Source organism: Lactuca sativa, chromosome 2 (genome assembly GCF_002870075.4).
Source record: "Lactuca sativa cultivar Salinas chromosome 2, Lsat_Salinas_v11, whole genome shotgun sequence".
NCBI lineage: Eukaryota > Viridiplantae > Streptophyta > Magnoliopsida > Asterales > Asteraceae > Lactuca > Lactuca sativa.
Window position 1 is genome coordinate 46,403,783 of NC_056624.2, and position 21,222 is coordinate 46,425,004.

Genomic DNA, 21,222 nt, shown 5'->3' on the forward strand with positions numbered 1-21,222 from the left:
GCTTTAGGATCCCTTATTTTGTTCCGATACCCGACACAAAATGGGTTGTGAGTAAAATTCTAGAAAGCTCTCACCTATACAAATGTAGTTAGCTATCCTTCGTGTGGTGTTGTATGATGGTGCACATGGTTTGGTTTGTTATAATGGATAAAAGTTGAGGGTTTGTGTTATGTGCTCACTACGTCATGAGTCCAATTTTGGATACCATAAATGTTTGGGACTTTTGACTTGTGAGATGGAATATGGTTAGGATATATGAATATGTAATGTTATTTGTTATAGAATTATCCTCTTTAAACTTATTGATTTCAATGTTATGTTATTGACAAAAGTTTGAGGTGTTGTTAAATACATACTATTCATGAGTCCATATTTTCGGTTGGTTTTGGACAAAAGTTAAGGTGATGTTTTGTGCAAATTATTCACGAGTCTAGAAATTCTTTTGTTTGCAACATCAACTTTATGTCCCACTCAAAAAGTGGAACAAAATACAAAAACATGAATACCCATTTCATCCTAGTCATTGAAAACATCTCTAGAAAACTTACTAATCCAGTGCAAACACAACCTTAACGTACACATGAGTATATGATTGTAAGACATAAATATCTTGACAAAATCATTGGTTTCTTGAATGCTAGATTCCAACACACAACATGATTGTTTATAAACAAGTAACTATGACCTCGATACAACACGAATTTACAAAAGATGAAATTGAGATGGTCACATGACCAACCTTAAAAACATGAAAATGACCATATCGGAAGAAAAAAAATCAAAATTCTTTAAAACTTGTGTGTTCATTGCCATTTTTTAACAATGATGCGACATATTTCTCACAATGTGTACCGAACAAATAACTTGCACAAATTCATTATTCTAAGATTGTATGCAATCCAATTTGACTAGTCTTTCGGTGTTTTAGAACTTGTATTCGGCTTCTGAAGTGGCTTCAAGGCAGCCATGATGTTGGCAAAAGTAGGTCGTTGTCTTGGATCTCTGTAACAAAAAAGAAATATGTCATATCTTTTATTATAGCACTAACATGCACATATACTCCTCTAAAATGCCGAAATACTAAAAAGCAGAACATACTTTTAGCACTTTATACATTTAGCCACTCAACTATATTTTTTATAGTACGACCAAAAAAATAATATTTCATATTTACCAAGTTTCGAGAAAGGTCAAAAGCATAACGTAACTTCATAATTTAATCGATTTAGATACTTTTAACTATTTTTAATATAAGCCTATATATTTTTTATCCATAAAAAACCATTTACCATTACCCCACTTTAGAAAATGGCAAAATACAGAAAAACACTACACACTTTCATTGTTTTATCGATTTAGCCACTTAACTATTACTTTTTTCATGATTGTTATAATAATAGTCGAGTCGCTAAATCAATAAAATGATAAAAAGTAGGGTTTTTTTTTTTTCCGTATTTTACCCTGATATCAAGATTTTGGGAAACGTGAAAATGGTTTTTTAAATGGTCAAAAGAAGTACAATGGTTTAGTTAAGTGACTAATTTGATAAGATGATGAAAGTACAAATGATTTTCTGCAATTTGTTTGGAAATCTAGATTACATGCATTGTAAAATCACTCTTAGATACAAAAATATAAACAAGACTAGATTCATAAGAAAGATGTTCAAAGAAAAAGAAAAAAAAAAGTAAAATATAAAAAAACTTACGTGTGCCAACATCTAGTGATGATGTCAGCAATGACAGGGTCCATGTCATCAGGAATATCAAGACGCCTATGTTGAAAACCAACTGCACCAACAACTTGCATTGGATTCATTCCACTCCATGGTTGTTGCATTGTGCAAAGCTCCCATAAAACAACACCAAAGCTGTATACATCACACCTGCATAACAAACATAACATAACATAAATTCTTAAATGCAAGATATACCAATGTACTTTTATTGATTTTCTTCTTGTTACAACTTTGTACTTTGAAAAATCTACCTAATATAAAGAAATGTCCACTGCTATAATAAGAAAAGAAAAAAAAAAAAGGGAAATTGTCAGAGAAGTCCCAATATTTTTGGAAAAGTTACACTTTAGTCCCTGGTTTTTTTAAACATAAAAGTCCCGATTATTTGTAAAAACACGATAGTATGTCATTTCTTGTTAAAATAAAAAAAGGGACTTTTTTGTTAATTTGAGCCAAAATGAAATAATCGGGACTTTTATGTTCAAAAAAAAACTTGGGACTAAAGTGTAACTTTTCCGAAAATATTGGGACTTTCCTGACAATTTCCCAAAAAAAAAGTTGAAAATACATGGTGGATTTTCAAAGTATAATGCCTTGATAAGAGAAAATTGGAAGTATAATGTTGCAGTAGAAAAAAAAAAGGAATATGCTATATCACAAAAATAAATGAAGGTACATTGCTGTTTTTTGCATTTAGCCTTAGTTTTTATAGTATCTGAAATTCGTTTTTTTTTCTTCTCATTAAGCCTTGTTTCTTTTTTCTCCTCTCGATAAATGATCTTTAAAAATTGTCAATACTTGGGAAAACCAAATGAAAGATTAAATTTCAACAAATTTGTGAAAAATTAGGACTTAATGGTGAAAGGCTCGTTTTCTTGACTTTCTCTATTAAGTCGTTCTTTTTACATTAAGTAAAAAAAAACATGTATATATAGCTTATTAGATTAAATCATGACCTCATTAACTCAAAAAGAAACAGAAACAACACTAATTACTTTACAGATGACTAGATGAGTAAATATGAAAAAAAAAAAAAAGTCAAATACTAACTTTTCATCAGAAGGTTCATTTCTTAGGACTTCTGGAGCCATCCACTCTGCCTAAAAAACAAGGGTACAAATGGAATAGTCAAGAAAGTTCATACAATATTAATCTAACTTTTAAAAAAAAATAAAAAATAATTAAATGACACATACTGTCCCTGCAGTAGACCTTGATGAAAGAAACGTGCTGTTCTTCATTCTTGACAACCCAAAATCACAAACCTGAAGGTTAAAATGTCAGCAGCAATACACATGAGGAGGGCATTTATGTCTTTTTCAATGGTTATAAAGTTGGAATAATATACCTTTACAACCCAATTCTTATCAACAAGAAGATTTGGAGACTTCAAATCACGGTGAACTATAACAGGTGTGCAGTTGTGCAGATAGTTCATACCTCGAGCCTGAAATTTTAATTTCATAATTATAATAAAGATATAAAAAAAAAAAATAATAATAATAATATGATGGATGAAACCATAAAAAAAAAAATCAAAATTTCAAAGTGGATTAAAAGGTCGATAAAGGGTGTTTGAATGTGCACTTTCAAAGTGATTATAGAGACTTGTAACAAGGTAATGAGGTTGTTAGTTGCTTAAACCTAAGAGTATTAATGTCTTTTTGACTTAAAAGGGGAATAATTTTGGGGGTTGATTCTTTTTTCCTCTTGTATGGGTAAAGTGTTGTTGTATACATAAGGTTTGATTTCTTTTCTGGAGTGAATAAATAAACTGTCTGAATTTAGACTAAATGACCATTTTGCCCTTATATCCCAAAACTCAAATTTCACAATATTCATCAATTTTAACATGAGAAGGGTCATGTACAGCTTAAAATCAAAAAGAAAGTCATGTACACCTTTCCAGATTAAGTGCTTAATCCATTAAGTCAAAAAGAAACATCCCCTTAATCTCATAAAAGACCTTATATTTTGTGTTTTTTCCGGATTAAACCTCAAATTTATTTTTTGCCTGAAAAAGACCTTGTATTTTTTATCTGGCCCTTTTAGTCATTTTTTTCCCAAAAAAATTGTAAAATTTGAGGGTTTTTTCGAGAAAAACTAAAATGTTGAGGGTTTATTTGGAAGCATTTAGAAGTTTGAGGGTTTTTTTCGGAAAATAATACAAAGTTGAGGGCTTTTTTGGAAAAAATACACGCAAAAAATAAAATTAAGGTTTAATCCGGAAAAAACACAAAATATAAGGTCTTATATTATATGGGTGTGTTTCTTTTTGACTTAATGCAGAAAGAACTACTTAATAGAGAAAAAAGAAAACTTAGCTTTCCCCATTAAGTCCTAACCTTTTACCAAATTGCCCTCGTTTGTTTTTCCCTTCAATTTCCCTAATCGTATCTTCATTTTCTCAAATACTTTTTTAAAATGACAAAACTTTTATTACAAAAAACCCTTAAAAGAGAGCATCATACAGTATCAAGAGCCATTCTTAATCGCCTTCGAACATCTAGTTGATTATTAGGCCTGTGGAGTAACTTATATAAACTACCTCTGCAAAAAACAAACATACTTTATTAATTCAAATAAAAAGAAACAATGTTATATAAAAAGTAATAATTTTTTTTAATATATAATTTGTTTGTGTGAGTGACATTGACATATATATACCTTGGAAGAAATTCGGTAACAATTGAAAGATGTGGTGCACGTGTAACAGCTCCCATGAAGAGTACAACATTTGGATGTCTAACTCTTTTCATGATCCTGACCTTATAATCCAATGAGTTAAAGAAATATGTTAATTTTTTAGTCAGAAAAAGGGTTGAATGATTATTTATGTAGTGACCATGTTCAGAAAGTTTATTAATTTATTCAATAAAGTGGTATTTTTAGACCAAATGTTTGACTTGTGTGATTCTAGGATGAAAAGATGCAATGTTTATGTGTAACAATGTGGTTGCATGATTTGTGTCAGTTGCATAAATTGGTAAAAAGGTGATACATTGTTGTGTAAATTTGTAAAAAAGTGAAAGATCGTTGCATAAATTGGTAAAAAAAAGTGAAAGATTGTTGCATAAATTGGTAAAAAAGTGAAAGATTGTTGCCTAAATTGGTAAAAAAAAAGTGAAACATTATTGCATAAATTAGTAAAAAGGTGAAACATTGTTGCATAGATTAGTGAAAAGGTGAAATATTGTTGCATAAAAAATAAGAAAAAGTGAAACATTGTTGCATAAATTAGTAAAAAGGTGAAACATTGTTGCATAAATTCGTAAAAAGGTGAAACATTGTTGCATAAATTCGTAAAAAAAGTGAAACATTGTTGCATAAATTGGTAAAAAGGTGAAACATTGTTGCGTAGATTAGTGAAAAGGTGAAATATCGTTGCATAAAAAATAAGAAAAAGTGAAACATTGTTGCATAAATTAGTAAAAAGGTGAAACATTGTTGCATAAATTAGTAAAAAGGTGAAACATTGTTGCATAAATTCGTAAAAAAAGTGAAACATTGTTGCATAAATTCGTAAAAAAAGTGAAACATTGTTGCATAAATTAGTAAAAAGGTGAAAACATTGTTGCATAAATTCGTAAAAAAAAGTGAAACATTGTTGCATAAATTGGTAAAACGGTGAAACATTGTTGCGTAGATTAGTGAAAAGGTGAAATATTGTTGCATAAAAAATAAGAAAAAGTGAAACATTGTTGCATAAATTAGTAAAAAGGTGAAACATTGTTGCATAAATTAGTAAAAAGGTGAAACATTGTTGCATAAATTCGTAAAAAAAGTGAAACATTGTTGCATAAATTAGTAAAAAGGTGAAAACATTGTTGCATAAATTCGTAAAAAAAAGTGAAACATTGTTGCATAAATTGGTAAAACGGTGAAACATTGTTGCGTAGATTAGTGAAAAGGTGAAATATTGTTGCATAAAAAATAAGAAAAAGTGAAACATTGTTGCATAAATTAGTAAAAAGGTGAAACATTGTTGCATAAATTAGTAAAAAGGTGAAACATTGTTGCATAAATTCGTAAAAAAAGTGAAACATTGTTGCATAAATTAGTAAAAAGGTGAAAACATTGTTGCATAAATTCGTAAAAAAAAGTGAAACATTGTTGCATAAATTGGTAAAACGGTGAAACATTGTTGCGTAGATTAGTGAAAAGGTGAAATATTGTTGCATAAAAAATAAGAAAAAGTGAAACATTGTTGCATAAATTAGTAAAAAGGTGAAACATTGTTGCATAAATTAGTAAAAAGGTGAAACATTGTTGCATAAATTCGTAAAAAAAGTGAAACATTGTTGCATAAATTAGTAAAAAGGTGAAAACATTGTTGCATAAATTCGTAAAAAAAAGTGAAACATTGTTGCATAAATTGGTAAAACGGTGAAACATTGTTGCGTAGATTAGTGAAAAGGTGAAATATTGTTGCATAAAAAATAAGAAAAAGTGAAACATTGTTGCATAAATTAGTAAAAAGGTGAAACATTGTTGCATAAATTAGTAAAAAGGTGAAACATTGTTGCATAAATTCGTAAAAAAAGTGAAACATTGTTGCATAAATTAGTAAAAAGGTGAAAACATTGTTGCATAAATTCGTAAAAAAAAGTGAAACATTGTTGCATAAATTGGTAAAACGGTGAAACATTGTTGCGTAGATTAGTGAAAAGGTGAAATATTGTTGCATAAAAAATAAGAAAAAGTGAAACATTGTTGCATAAATTAGTAAAAAGGTGAAACATTGTTGCATAAATTAGTAAAAAGGTGAAAACATTGTTGCATATATAAGCATTCAACAACAGGTGTCAACGTCTGTAGAAAAACATACCTCACTTCTGAATTCCTCAAGGGATTCTGTAGTTATTTCTTGATCTAGGAACTTTTTAACAGCAACATCCTGAAAAATTATACAATTTGAGAAAAAAAAAGTCACATATAGATCTTTTAGATCAAAAAACTATATTCTTACTTTCTTACATAAAATCATCAAGATTAACAGCAATTAACCAATGCTTATAATCTATACAACAATAAAACCAATCGTATTTTTGCAGGTTTTGAAAGTGTTATTTTCTACTTTCTGAATGTTTGCAAACTTGTGGGGTCCACATGTTTTAAAAAATTATTTTTTTTTCTTTTTCTTTTGAAACAATATCTTTTAGATATATCTATAAAAGTATTTTCTAATCACAATGAATATGAACTTACAGTTCCATGCCAATCACCTCGGTATACCTCTCCATATGATCCTGCAACAAAGAGAAAATACATATATTATTTATATTTAATTATTTATTAATGCATATGATAAAGTGATCTACAAGAAAGTGAACAAAATCGATAATAAACATCACCATAGTTTCACTTTTTTTTTACAATTACATACTCGAACAAAAAGATTTTTCAATATATCCTCACAAGCATATCTATCACATATATTTTGAACAATTTCAATCGTATTTTGCTCACAAAAATCATTGATAAGGGTAGAGATGATAAATTCTCTTTGAAAATTTGTTCTTTCTCCAAATAGACAATTCATGTTTAGTTAATTTGATTAAAGATAAAACAAAAATGTTGTAATTGTTATATTGTAGAATGCATGGAAGTGATAAATCTTAGGGCTAAATGCAAGAAATACCAACACATTTTCATTCTTTTTTAATGTTACAACATTCTACTTTGAAAAATCTACCAAATTATAGTGTTGTACTTTAAATTCGTTTTCTTATTAGGACATTATACTCCAAAAAATCTACTCAATTGGTAGATTTTTCAAAACAAAATGTTGTAACATGAAAAAAAAAACAAAAGTAAGATGCTATAATAAACAGATCAAAGAAAATACATTGCCATTTCTTGCATTCTACCATATAAAACATAAAAAAATAAAAAATAAAAAAAATAAGTACCCAATCCGATACGTTCACCCAATGTGATATCCTCCCATGCTATCTCACAATCCGCCACGTCATCAAGTGACACCTCAGACATTGTACTTTCATTACCCGTTGACCTATCCGATCTTCTCTCATTTTCTTGACTTTCTCCATCTCCATCTCTTCTTGGAGACTCCAAAGAATTCAAACTTTCGTTTTCACACTGCATTGCAACCGAAGCAGTGGTGGTTGCCACCACAACCGCCGCCGTCACGGTTGCCGCCGCCGCCACCGGAAGTTGCATCTTCGGGTCCGCTATACTTCTCGTGGCGGCAACCACCATTGACGCGGCGGCTGCGGCAGCCGCCGCCGCCACCGGAACGTTTCTCATGTAAGAAACGTTCTGGTGGTTCTCTGGTTTACCAGAAACTTTCGGTAATGGAGGTAAGAATCGAGGGTGAGGTATATTATTTAAATGACCAAAATGCCCTTGACCTTGACTTTGACCTTGACTTTCACTTGATTCTTCTTCCTCATAGAAGAGATCGGGTGGAGCAACAACGCCACTTTCGCGTAAAACATCATGTAGTTTTTGAGCTAATTGAGGGTTTTCTTTTGCAGCATCCATCATGTATTGTGAAACGTCTTTGACTTTCATTTTGAGGACAGATGGAGAGCTTATGCCTTCGGTCCATGATGTGGATCTTGCGTGTATGTGATGAGGTGTCCTTGTCATCGCCGGAGGTTCACCAAGTTTGGTCTCTTTAGTGGTGGTTGCCGCCACCGGTAACGAGTTGGTGGTGGCGGCAACCACCACCATCGATGATGATTCACCGGATGAACTAGTGACACCACTTCTTGAGGAAGCTAAATCGTCTGGAGACCATGGACTTGATGAGAAAGATTCATCATAATCTACAGTTAATCCTCCTCCTCCTCCTCCTATTGTGTCGGATGGAATTAGGGTTCCGGGGTCCGCCATTAAATCAACAATATATTCCCTATTGATCATGTAAAGTAAAGTGTAAACCATTGTTTTAGTTAATGCTTAATAGTAAGCTTCATGTGATTGAAGTAAATTTCAACATGAATAGATGCATTAAAGCTAAGAGCAAAACCTTCCATCATCAAGTTTTACAAAGTTCATTGCAACATTGTTGGAGCCCATGTATTGTTTCCCTTTCACTAGGCGACATGGGATGCCTACACTATCTGCCAAAACCTACAAAGGGAAAGGTAGTTGAAAAGAATATAAATTATATATCATTAAGTGGAAAATAAAAGATCCTACAACCAAGTGAAAAGTTTATTAGGAAAGTCAGAGAAACGAGGCTTTCCATATTAGGTCCTAACTTTTAACAATTCGCTTGGTACATACCCTAAGGTTAAAATAGTCAATTCCTTGATGGTTGTAACATTCGGTTTAAGCTTAGAATCAATATAAGTTAGATCTATCTTGAATCTACATGATAATCCTATTTAAATACAAATAACAATAATTACCACATGGTATTCATCAAGGTTACTTTTTTGGCATCTTATCCAATAGTTGTTTGTTGCTATACCACTTAAGAGTTGTTTTTTTAAACTTGAAGAATCCAATGACATAATCAATTAATCATGTGCTTAAAACTAGGGATAGTTATGTAATTCAACATTTGTCTCAATAATGAGTTTTCTTACTACAACTTCTTACATGCTTCTCCAAATATGATTCTTTTGACCCTAAATTGTCAAATTCAAGAAATTCCATTAATTTTCAAAGTACAATGCCCAATTAAGAAAGATACCTTGAAAGTAGGATGCTATAATAGAAAGAAATGAAAGTAGGATGCTATAAATGTAGAAAGATACCTTAAAAAGCAAAGCTCGATGACATGCCATTCCAATTTTCAAAGATCCAAGAGGCAAAACCATGCTTCCAAGAGTCGACTTTAATGTAGAACTAAGATCACTCCAAGCAATCAACATCTTATCAGGGTCCACAACTGGGCCCCCCATGTGATCAGAAACCAAAACCGCAAGTCTTTGAACCAAAGTTTGACCAGATGTTGACTTAACAGCCATGTCCAAAGCCTTTTGTTCGAGTTGTAAAAGCTTGGAATCTGCAGCTTTATTGACAAAAATGGCTTCCCATGTAAGATTATCTGATACGGGTGTTTTTTGTAAATCCACAAGGGAAGGCATCTTTGATGATGTGGGCCCCATTAAGATTCCATAAAGATCATAGAACCCATCAAGAATCTTGTCATCATAGCTAAGAGCACTGTAATTCTGTGAAGTATGAACGAGTCTAGGACATGAGAAAAGTTAGAACCTAATAAGCATATTTTCTTTATAAAACATGCTTACTAGTAAGAAATATGAATCAATTGTATCTTTCTGACTTAATGCAACATGAATGACTTAATATTATAGAAAGTTAGAGAAATGAAGTTGTCCCATTGAGTCCTCGCTTTTTACAAACTTCTTGTTTCTTTTTATTGTAAGGTGTTAGAAGACTTGATTTGGTAAGTAATATATGGGTGTTTATCTTTGACTTAATGCACAAAGAAAGGTGTTTATCTTTGACTTAATGTAGAAGGAAGGGTGTTTATTTTTAACTTAATGCAGAAAGACATAGAAAATCAAAGAAAACGAGGCTTTCCAGTAAGTAACTAGCTGGTTGATTAATTTGCATAGCCTGATGAAATCGAAAAAGAAGTAGAGAAATTGCATAGCCTAATAATGAAATCCAATCACTAAAGAATCGAGATAAGCAATGCGCAAATGACAAAATCTTGGGGTTCGTAATTATATCGTGTATTAGAAATATATTCAAAAGTAGCAAACTGAAATAAGAACTCAACCTACCCAATATCGAAAGGCCAAGACTTCAGCTGGAGTGTTCTCTGGAGGACAAGAACCCAAACTGATCTGCTTAACAGCTTCGATCTGAGCAGCTTCTGGATCTTCCCTCGCACTCAACTCCAAAGCCAATTGAAGTTGATACTCTTCTTCTACTTCTGGATCCCTAGAGTTACGAGACCCTGAATCCCAAACCCTCACTTCATCCATCGCAGCTTCCAACTGACTACTGCTAACGGAGTCAAACCCTTGAATCGTTTCCAAATTTGAAGAAGATCGAGGACTTGAACTTCGCTTATTCGTTACTGAATTAAGCCACCCCGTGATCCCAGATAGGGGTTTATTGAGTTCATCCGATTGAGATTCGGAATGGGTTTCGATTGATACAGAACGTCGTGAGCTTGAATCTGATGACTGACTTGACTTGATGTGTAGCTTCTTTAAAAGATTTTTCATACTGTTTCTAGCACTATCGTTATGTGTTCAATAAAGTCAATGCAAACTTTCTCATGAATTCAATCAAAAACTACCACCGTTGAGATCCGAGAAAGCGAAAGATGGATTCAAATTAGCAAAAACCCAGATGCTGATCTATAGACATCAAATGAGAAACGTTCTCCTATTTTATTGGTGAAAAGATGAATTTAATAAACAACTACTTTGATTGAGATGAGTAAGAGATGATCGATGAATAAGCAAGAAAGTTGATAGAAAAAGGGGATTGGAAGTAGTGGAAGTAGGACACCTACAAAAGAGGAAGACCCACTTGAGGTTTTGAGGCACAGATTTGAGGGATTGATGTATGAAAAGTTTATTTGGTGGAAAAATTAAACAAGAAATCTTTATATACTCTTTGCTACTATTTCCATATCTGCACCAACAAACGTGGCTTATTGGCTGGCGAATTGTTGGGAAATAAGTAGCTAGCTGTACACAAATGGAAATGTGTAATGATTGAATATTCTTATCAAGCAATCGGTTAGCAATGGTGTCGAGTCATCCTTTGAACACTTATTTAGGTAATAAAGTTATTACGCCATTTTTATGAATTATTAAAAGAGATTATTTAATTTCTCTTGTTAACTAAAATTTTGTTTGTTTACCTTGATGATTTTAATGTCATCGGACATTTTATGTAATTAGAACTAATATGTGAATTAAAAGTCTTATAATTTGTACTTTATATTATATATTTCGATATGTGTGGAGTGCACACATATAAAAGATCAAGTTACTGATACGACATAATAGCGAGGTCAAGGGGGCGCGACCCCTTTGCGGGGTTCTAGAGCAGCACCACAGTGTAAAAACTGATTTCTACTAAGAGAGTATTGTAATTTTGGCTCTTCACTAGAGCCACTCTACCAACAACAATCCCATAATTTCAGGGGTTCTAGGGCAACATCACATCACTATTTATATGTCGTTAGTGGAGCATGTGTGGTTAAACGACATATTAATTTGAGACTATAAAGTTGAGTGCTGGACAAATCGAAAAGTATTAATGTTAATGGAGTGTGTGTGGTTTACCAACACATTAATTCGAGATGATAAGTGAAATCGAGGTTGTCAAGTAGGTTTGCATGGTTATTCACATCTTATTTGTGATCATTGGCATCCAAGTCACAAATTTTAAGAGCATATTCTGAGATTAAACATGTCATTGATAAGATTCAATGAATCTCAAATGATCTAAGAATTTCATGTTATATTGAAATTGGTAAATTTGTATTACCAACCTTGACAAATTTACAATTAGATTACGGTATCCCTTTTCTTTATTGTGATTTGTATTTTGGATCCTAGCCTTGAATATTTATTTTGGGTTAAAATATTAAGGATTTATATCACTAACTAAAAACTATGTCTCTTTATATAGATGTCTGGAAACGGAAAACTCGTTGCTACTCAAGTCGGCTCCTCTAACTCAAACTTCTCTCTACTCTCGATTTTGTCGAAAGAGAAGTTCATCGGTCCCAACTACATGGATTGGATAAGGAACTTGAAGACGACTCTTCATTATGAGGGCAAAGAATATGTCCTCGAAAAGCCTCTTGTCGAAATCAATGAATCCACCGCTACTCCTGAGGAAATTGCCTCATTCAACAAACATTCTGATAATGCCACAAAGGTCGTTTGCATCATGGTCGCCACTATGGCACTTGATTTGGCCAAGTTCTATGAGGACTACTGGTCATACGAGATGTCTCTCGACCTTGTTGGAATGTTCCACAAGAAGGAAAAACAAGAGTGGTTCGAAGTGGTTAAAGCTTTCATGGCGTGTAAGCTCTAGGAAAGAGAACTTGTTTGCCCTCACGTACAAAATATGTAAAGGTACGTGGAGCAACTCCATAAGCTCAATGTGTCGTTTTATGATGAGTTGGCCATTGATATGGTCTTTAACTCGTTACCTCCTAGTTATGATCAGTTCGTTCTGACTTATCATTTTAACAATACGGAGATGACATTGACTGAGCTTCATAATTTGTTGCAAAATGATGAATCAAGAATGAAGAAAAATCATGCCTCTGCTGCAACAAATGCTCTTGTCCTTGCCATTGGATCTGGAAAATGGAAGAAAAGGAAGGCTCCTTCCTAATCAGTCGGGAAAGGGAAGGCCAGGGCCTATCGGTAGGTCAAAGTCGAAGCCCAACTTTGGTATCCCTACGGTCAGTGATCGAAAGGAGGACACTTGCTTCCATTGTGGAGAAACGAGTCACTGGAGAAGAAGCTACCCTAAGTACCTACAGGACTTGAAAGATGGCAAGATCAAGGCTTCCTCTTTAGGTATTTACACTATTCAAGTTAATAACAAACAACTTTCTCATTCTTGGTTCCTTGACACAGGATGTGGTTTTCCATATTTGTTCTGATTTGCATGGACTAAGTGAAAGTGAAGAGGTGGAGCATGGGAAGCTCAATTTCACCTTGGGAAATAGGTGATCTTTACCTGTTACCAAGATTGGAACATATGGGATTGTGCTTAATAGTATTGGGCTTAATTTGATTGATTATTCTTATTCTTAAGATATAATGTGAAACATTATTTCATTTCATGTACTATTTAGACAAGGTTTTATATATTCATTTGATAATGAAGTTGGTTATATTTCTGCTTATCATAATGGTGTTTTTATGTTTGAAGATTTACCTTGTAATGTGTGTATGAAACTGTGACTTGTGGTGATAAACTAGGCAATAGTGTGTTTCATATTGATTCGTCTAATGGTGTGGACAAAGCATGTTTGTGGCATTGTCGTCTTGGGCATATAAACAAGAAATGCATTGCCCAACTCCAAAAAGATGGAGTGTTTGAATCATTTGATCTTAGGACAAATGATGAATGTTAGTCTTGTCTCTTGGGCAGATGACAAAATCACATTTCAATGGAACATGTGAAAGAAGTAAAGGATTGTTGGACCTAATCCATACGTATATGTGTCGCCTATTTAGATCAACCACAAAAGATGCTAATCGATACTACATGACATTTACAGATGATTATAGCATATATGGTTATATCTACTTAATCAAACATAAATTGAAAACCTTTGAAATGTTCAAAGAATTTAAGCACGAGGTTGAGAATCAGTTAGGCAGGAAGATAAAGATGCTTAGATTTGACAGAGGTGGTGAGTATCTTAGTATCGAGTTCCACAACTATCTCAAGGAATATGGAATCATTTCACAATTGACTCCTCCCAGAACACCACAACGTAATGGTGTGGCTGAGAGGCGTAATCGAACCTTACTAGACATGGTTCGTTCCATGATGAGTCAAGCTTCTCTTTCTATTCATTTATGGGGGCATGCCTTAGAGACAGCCGCCCATATTGTGAATCCTCTTCTAACAAAGAAGATTGCCAAAACACCTCATGAGATGTGGACAAGGAAAGCTCCCTCACTTGCACATATCAAGGTCTGGGGTTGTGAAGCACTTGTAAGACGAGAGACACATGAAAAACATGAAACTAAAGCCAAGAAGTATTATTTCATTGGCTACCCACAGAAGTCTTTTGGATACTTGTTCTACGAACCTAGTGATAATGTGGTCTTTGTAACTCAAAGAGGAGTCTTTCACGAGAGATAGCTCATATTCAAAGAGGACAGTGGGAGTGCTATTGATCTTGAAGAAATTCAGGACTCATCCAATAAAGGAACCTCAGACAACATTAACACTCAACATGAGGAAGAGGCTCCAGTTGAGCCAATTGACAACTCATTACCCCTTCGTCGTTTCAGTAGGTTTAGCATGCCACCTAATTTCTATGGTTTCCATATTACTACAAATGGTGACAGGTTTGTCAGTGATTGCTGTAGCACCTGGTTCCTGGTATGTAAGATTTATCTGAGTATTTTGTATTTTGGCCTTGGACTCGGCGAGTTGGAGGCCCGACTCGCCGAGTAGAGACGAGACTTGGGACGCGGTTAAGTTGGCGACTCGGCGAGTCCATATTATGGACTCGGCGAGTCCGCGCTGTCTGATGAAACCCTAATTTCCAAGGGTTTGCACCCTATTTAAACAACCATTTGCATCCCAACTCCGCCCCATTCACCCTCAGAGCCCTAACCCTCGTTCAAAGCTTTATTCCTTGAGAGTTTGAAGCATTCCTTGTGTGTTTTGAAGTTTTGGAGAAAGGAGAAGAGTGGATCAAGAAGAAGAAGAGGAGGTCAGCCATCTTTGAGCAATCTCAGAGTTTCCCTTGAGGTAAAACTCGATTTCCCCCTCTGTTTTCATGCTTATTGTTCCTTATAACTCCATTAAGCCCTTTTTGATCCATTTCCAAGCTTATGTATGCTTGTGGACTCGTAATAAGCTGGGTAACTTCTAGATCTAGGTGAGATCGAGCTCCAGGAGCTTGGATCTACTGCCTTTATGGACCCATGTTGGATGTACACCATAGATCTACCCTCTTTGGTGCATTTTGAGCCCTAAAACCCTCATTAGTGAGTATCTACACGTAAAGTTGGAAACTTTATGTGTTATTCATGCTCTAGGAACCCAGATCTGTGGATAGCATAAGTTGGATTCAAGCAAAATCGACCATATAGAGACTGCATGGTAACGACTCGGCGAGTCTGCTCGCGAGTCTCCGAGTTTGTCCCCTTTTCGTTGTGTCGAGTAGTGTATTGAGTCACGGGGTGTGACTCAGTGAGTTGGAAGCCGAACTCATCCATGAAGGAACTCGGCGAGTCATTGCCCTGACTCGGCGAGTTCAAGGCAATCTCCTTAGATCAAGATCAGACTCGGCGAGTTGTTCATACAACTCGGCGAGTCGCAGCATAAGCGTTCATCGGATGAAGATGAACTCGACGAGTTGTTCATACAACTCGGCGAGTAGGATGAAGGACTTGAACATCAGTATGGAAGGAGAACTCGTTGAGTCAATGCCTAACTCGACGAGTAGAGACAGGATCCAGGTCAGTCGTTTGGACAGGGACTCGGCGAGTTGGCGAGCCAACTCGGCGAGTCGGGTCAACTAAAAGTTGACTCTAACTTTGACTTGGGGCATGATCAGGGGTAAAATGGTCATTTTACCCAAAGGACAGTTAGCAGTGTTTGATTGAGTATGTTGTGGGAATTATAGCCGGAGGATTTCCGGAGCAGCAGCAGCAGCAGTAGGCAGTCAGTTCCCGATCAGATCAGCAGCTACTTCGAGGTGAGTTACCTTCCAGTAGCGGTGGGTCTACGGCCATAATGTCGGCCCACCAGTAAGAGTCGTATGTTAGATGATGGTCTTTGTGATATCATCTAGGTTTGCTACTACCTGATATGTTATATGCTAGCATGATATGTTATATGTGATAGAAGTAGAGATCGGTTGTTAGGAATGAAGGGTAGTTCAGACACCCCAGAAATGTCTGACAGTATGTGATGATATGTTTGCATGTTGGCTTGTTATGTTATATGCGATAGAGGTAGTAGGAGGGGACCAGTCCCCGAGTTCGGTTGTTAGGACCGATGGGTAGTCAGCACCCCAGAATAGCTTGACACGGGTAGTCAGCACCCCAGAATGGCTTGACACGGGTAGGTCGGCACCCCAGAATGGCCGCACGGGTAGTCGGCATCCCAGAATGGTCGTACCGGGTAGTCAGGCACCCCAGAATAGCCTGGCAGAATGTATGTTATGTGTTTGTATGGTATGTGGTACGATGGGGGAACTCACTAAGCTTTGTGCTTACAGTTTATAGTTTTGGTTTCAGGTACCTCTTCATCAAGGGGGAAGGAGCTGGCGCGGTAGCGGCACATCACGCACACACACTGGTTTCCGCATTTACGAGATTTCTCTGGGATTTATACTCTGATATTTCGACTGGTTGTATGAGTTGTCTTTGAGACATGGTTTACGCTGTGATGTGGTTGATCAAACAATGTTTTTAATCATTAATGTTTTCTAAAGTAATGTTTTAAAAATGAAATTTTTGGACGTGAAAATTGGGTCGTTACAAGTTGGTATCAGAGCCCTGGTTTAAGGGATTCGGACGCACCTTCGGGGGTGTCTGAACTCAAATCGAGGGATTAAAAGATTTTCCAAAAAGAAAATGTTTTCTAAAATTGAGAAAAGAGTTTTGAGGAAGAACAAAGAGTGTGATGTGCGCGACCGGCCGAGCTCAAGTAAGTATTCCCCAAAGTACCCATACAAGTTTATGTTATGTTTATCAGCTTTTGTAGAACAGCATGCTAGAATAGGACTAAGGATCTAGGAGTGATGCCTTATGTGCCTGCTTTATATGTTTCAGCTGTATGAGAAATTGCATGCTAGTGTTGAGTAGACAGCAAGTAGGATAGCCTGATTAGGTTATGCCTGATAGTATTGTATGCTAGTACAAGTTCCTGTAAGCTGATAGAGTTGATTGAGATTGTTACCCTTGTCTGAATGCTGCTTGCTTCGTGCTTTGTGGGACTCTGAATAATGGGAGTTAGCCATTAGATGAATACGTCACGTCACATGTGATCAGGGTTGAATAATCTTAGAGTGCTGGATTTGATCCTATTGCGCAGCTCTTGTTTGAGTCCAACCATTGTAGGGACGAGTCTGTTACTCGAAGGATTATCTGGGCCTCATCACATATGATGGTATTCAGGTAATGGCTAATTGGTATTACAAGGAGGCCTGCAGCAGCTGAGGACTGGATGGAGTAGAGTCAGAGATTTCCCTAGGGCAAGCCTCGGATGAGTATAGCGGAGGACAACAATAGTGAAAGGGATCTGACGGAGTCGAGGCAGTCCTTGAAGAAGGTAAGGATAGATGTGGAAGGTAGTATGGGCCCGTACTACTGAAAGCAGAGGATCCGTACCCGAACCAAGGGAGGCCAAGATGAGACCAGGGAACTTGTAGTAGATGTGATCCCTCAAGAAGTATTAGTATCGCTGATAATTGTTATTTATGTATTGTAGAATGGTGGTACTTCGATCGAGGCCGATAGATGGCGGTTCAGGAGAGGGGTCAGGTTCGGGATCAGGTTCCGAGCCGGTAGATGAGGGACTACGCGAGTTCATCGCGTCAGAGATCACCAGGGGTATCCTTGAGTCGACCCCCATTATCTTCGGGTTGATCAAGGAAGGGATCATCGAGTTGATATAGGATCGCCTCAAGGCGTTCAGGAGTGACATGGCATTTGGCCAGTCGGGATCTCGCACGCTGTCCTTTAAGGACTTCAGGGGCAGTGGTGCGCCGGATTTCCACGGGGTGAAAGACCCCATTGCTGCCAGACGATGGATTGCGGACATCGAGTCTGCACAGTTGACTAGCTTCTGCCCCGAGGGGTCGAAGGTGAGGTATGCAGCAGGGTGTTTACGAGACCGAGCTCGGGATTGGTGGGAGTCAGTGGGTGACTTGTTGGGAGCCTCAGCTATCGAGGCTATGACCTGGTCAGACTTTGTGACCAGGTTCAGGGCAGAGTTTATGCCGGCTGTCGAGCTTCAGCAGCTGGCCAAGGAGTTTTTGGACATGAGACAGACGATGGAGACTGTGGCGGAGATCACTGCCAAGTTCCGAGAGAGGGCACTGTTGGTGCCCCAGTATGCGGGCGATGAGGACATGAGGAGGACCCGCTATCATGACATGCTCCGGGCTGATATCCGGGAGCACGTTAGTTTTTCAGCTTGCCCTACCTTAGACTCCATGATTGCCAGGGTGAGGGAGAGGGAGATAGATTTGGAGCATATCCGGAAATGGAAGGCAGAGGAGGGACAGACAGGAGGGGCTTCGGGGAAGAAGCCCAAGGGATCAGATGGTAGGTCGAAAGGCCAGTCAGGACCGAGCCGCTGCAGGAAATGCGGCAGGCCTCATGAGGGGGCATGTAGACTGGGATCGTCAGGCTGCTATAAGTGCGGCAAGATGGGGCATTTTAGCAGGGATTGTACCGCCCCTGCACCTGTATTACAGACATCGGAGTTGTTGTGTTTCCACTGCAACCAGAGAGGCCACAAGAAGGCCAATTGCCCCCAGTTGATAGCTACAGCATCAGTGAAGGCGCCAGCACCAGCGACCCTGCGGATTACTGATGGCCGGCAGGGCAAGGCAGAGGCTCCAGTGGTGAGGAGTCGGGCATTTCAGCTAACTACCGAGGAGGCACGCGTCGCACCCGATGTGGTGACGAGTATGATTCTTTCCCTCTATTTTATTTTTATGATGTTATGATATTGATATGTGCTTGGTGTATATATATATATATATATATATATATATATATATATATATATATATATATATATATATATATATATATATGTTAGGATCGTTCCATGTGAACGATATCCCAGTTGAGGTGTTGTTCGACTCGGGTGCTACCCGATCGTTTGTTTCTCTTGCGCTTAGCAAGAAGTTCACTGGGTCTTCGGGCATGTTGGATTGCCCTTTGGAGGTAGAGATTGCTGACGAGCGATCGGTGCGAGCGTCATCAGTGTTTAGGGATTGTGTTTTGAGGTTATTCGAGGAGTGCTTTTTGGTGGATTTGGTTCCCATTCCGTTGCGTGGGAACAAAGTGATTATAGGCATGGATTGGTTGAGCCCTAATGGGGCAGTGATAGATTGCGCTCAACAGCTAGTACGGGTCAGAACCCCAGGTGGGGGAGCGTTAGTGATACATGGTGAGAGGCCACAGTGTGGACCCACAGTCTGTTCGGCAGCGAGGGCTAGACGATACCTTTAGCAGGGATGCGCAGGGTATATTGCGTATGTGATGGATACCCAGGAGACGGGTAAGGCGACCGTTAGCGAGGTTCCGGTGGTGCGAGATTTCGCAGATGTATTTCCAGAGGAGCTTCCTGGGATACCTCCGGAGCGACAGGTTGAGTTCAGGATTGACCTCGTTCTTGGTGCGGCTCCGATAGCCAAGGCACCGTATCGGTTGGCTCCTCCTGAGATGTAGGAGTTGTCTACTCAGCTGCAGGAGCTGTTAGACAAGGGATTCATTCGACCGAGCAGTTCACCCTGGGGAGCCCCGATTCTACTCGTAAAAAAGAAGGACGGGTCGTATAGGATGTGTATAGATTACTGGGAGCTGAAAAAGGTAACGGTGAAGAACCGTTACCTACTCCCGAGGATTGATGACCTCTTTGACCAGCTTTCAGGGAGCATCTTGGTTCTCCAAGATTGACTTGCGTTCGTGTTACCATCAGATGAGGGTCAAGGAGGAGGATACGCAGAAGACCGCGTTTCAGATGCGCTATGGCCATTATGAGCTCGTGGTGATGCCGTTTGGGCTCACCAATGCTCTTGCCGCGTTTATGGACCTCGTGAACCGTGTGTGCAGACCGATGCTGGATCGGTCTGTGATAGTTTTCATTGACGACATCTTGGTTTATTCCAAGACACAGGAGGAGCATGAGGAGCATCTGAGAGAGGTATTGGAGACCCTGAGGAGGGAGAGCTTGTATGCCAAGTTCTCCAAGTGTGAGTTTTGGTTGCGCGAGGTGCAATTTCTCGGTCACCTTGTCAACCAGAACGAGATTCTGGTCGATCCGTCCAAGGTCGAGGCCGTGATGAGGTGGGAGGTTCCGAAGTCTCCATCTGAGATTCGGATTTTCCTAGGATTGGCAGGCTACTATCGGAGATTCATTCAGGATTTCTCCAAGATAGCCATACCCCTGACGCGGCTGACGAAGAAAGTCGTGGTCTTTCGGTGGGGACCCGAGCAGCAGGCTACGTTTGAGACACTGAGACAGAGATTGTGCGAGGCGCCAATCTTAGCCCTGCCAGAAGGCGTAGAGGATTTTGTGGTTTACTGTGACGCGTCCATTTCAGGGTTGGGCGCGGTACTGATGCAGAGGGGGCATGTCATTGCCTACGCTTCGAGGCAGCTCAATCCTCACGAGGCGAACTACCCGACGCATGATTTGGAGTTGGGGGCGGTGGTTTTTGCCCTCAAGATTTGGCGGCATTACCTCTACGGGGTTCACTGTACCATCTACACGGACCACAAGAGTTTGAGGTACCTCATGGATCAGCCGAATCTGAACATGAGGCAGCGTCAGTGGTTGGACGTGGTGAAGGATTATGATTGTGAGATCCTTTACCACCCAGGGAAGGCCAATGTGGTGGCCGATGTGCTTAGCCGCAAGGTGGCGCCGATTAGGGATACTTGCATGAGGATGACCGTAGTGACTCCCCTGTTGGAGCAGATTCGGGAGGCTCAACAGGAGGCTATCAAAGAGTAGCATCGGAATGGCTAGCATAACCCTAATAGACATCCTCAGCCAACTTTCCATTAAGGAAAGCAGTTTTGACATCCATTTGCCATATTTCATAATCA

General features: G+C 38.0%; 1 protein-coding gene across 3 annotated transcripts; it reads right to left on the minus strand.

The window, feature by feature from the left end:
* Positions 1-608: 608 nt before the first annotated feature.
* LOC111885432 (probable serine/threonine-protein kinase SIS8) lies at positions 609-11,379 on the minus strand. Of its 3 annotated transcripts, XM_052768304.1 has the most exons (13): positions 10,471-11,375; positions 9,472-9,891; positions 8,736-8,839; positions 7,651-8,618; positions 6,947-6,987; positions 6,567-6,635; positions 4,406-4,506; positions 4,210-4,288; positions 3,087-3,185; positions 2,935-3,003; positions 2,789-2,838; positions 1,709-1,885; positions 609-1,002 (listed from the first exon to the last, which is right to left on the minus strand). In XM_052768304.1, the coding sequence occupies exons 1-13, from the start codon at positions 10,918-10,920 to the stop codon at positions 909-911; spliced, it is 2,721 nt and encodes a 906-aa protein (XP_052624264.1). In that variant the 5' UTR covers positions 10,921-11,375; the 3' UTR covers positions 609-908. The 3 variants fall into 3 exon arrangements, 1 of the variants encoding a protein (XP_052624264.1); XR_008230139.1 differs by lacking the exons at positions 609-1,002; positions 1,709-1,885; positions 4,210-4,288 and having other exon boundaries at positions 3,087-3,187; positions 10,471-11,379; XR_008230138.1 differs by lacking the exons at positions 609-1,002; positions 1,709-1,885; positions 2,789-2,838; positions 2,935-3,003 and having other exon boundaries at positions 3,097-3,185; positions 4,084-4,288; positions 10,471-11,378.
* Between the last annotated feature and the right edge of the window lie 9,843 nt (positions 11,380-21,222).